The sequence below is a fragment of the Alligator sinensis genome, unplaced genomic scaffold, assembly GCF_000455745.1.
Source record: "Alligator sinensis unplaced genomic scaffold, ASM45574v1 scaffold1369_1, whole genome shotgun sequence".
In the NCBI taxonomy this organism is placed as follows: domain Eukaryota; kingdom Metazoa; phylum Chordata; order Crocodylia; family Alligatoridae; genus Alligator; species Alligator sinensis.
In genome coordinates this window covers 398677-399151 of record NW_005842875.1, presented here as the reverse complement: position 1 = coordinate 399151, position 475 = coordinate 398677, and the positions used below count along the sequence as shown (strand labels likewise).

General features: G+C 73.9%; 1 protein-coding gene across 1 annotated transcript in view; it reads left to right on the top strand.

Moving 5' to 3' along the window:
* SLC12A5 (solute carrier family 12 member 5) overlaps positions 1-475 on the top strand; it is a 29871-nt gene that overhangs the window by 22971 nt on the left and 6425 nt on the right. Inside the window, exon 12 of the mRNA XM_025191970.1 lies at positions 308-475. Coding sequence (XP_025047755.1) covers positions 308-475 — 168 coding nt within the window. The remainder of the gene's footprint in view (positions 1-307) is intronic.

Sequence of the window (475 nt, the reverse complement as noted above, 5' to 3'; positions counted from 1 at the left end):
GGCGGGATGCTCTGCTGCGGTGGCTGGAGGCGCCGGGGGGCGGGGTGTAGATGCAGCGTGCCAGGTGCTGGGTCCAGGGCTGACTCCCCTCTGCCCCGGCCTCAGTTTCCCCGTGCAGGGGCCAAGGGGAGCTCGGTGGCCTGGGGGCCGGGTGCAGGGCAGCGCGGGGTCTGCTGTACCGCTGCTTCCTGCCCCTGCCCGTCCTGGCCAGGCTCCCTGGGTAGAGTGGATCCAGCCCCTGCGCCGGGGTGGCAGTGGGCCTGGCGGTCCGCTGGCCCCCGCCCTGGGTGACGCCGATGCCCCGCAGGTTCGGCGAGGCGGTGAGTGGGAACCTGGTGGTGGGCACGCTGGCCTGGCCGTCGCCCTGGGTCATCGTCATCGGCTCCTTCTTCTCCACGTGCGGGGCAGGGCTGCAGAGCCTCACGGGCGCCCCGCGCCTCCTCCAGGCCATCTCCCCGGACGGCATCGTCCCCTT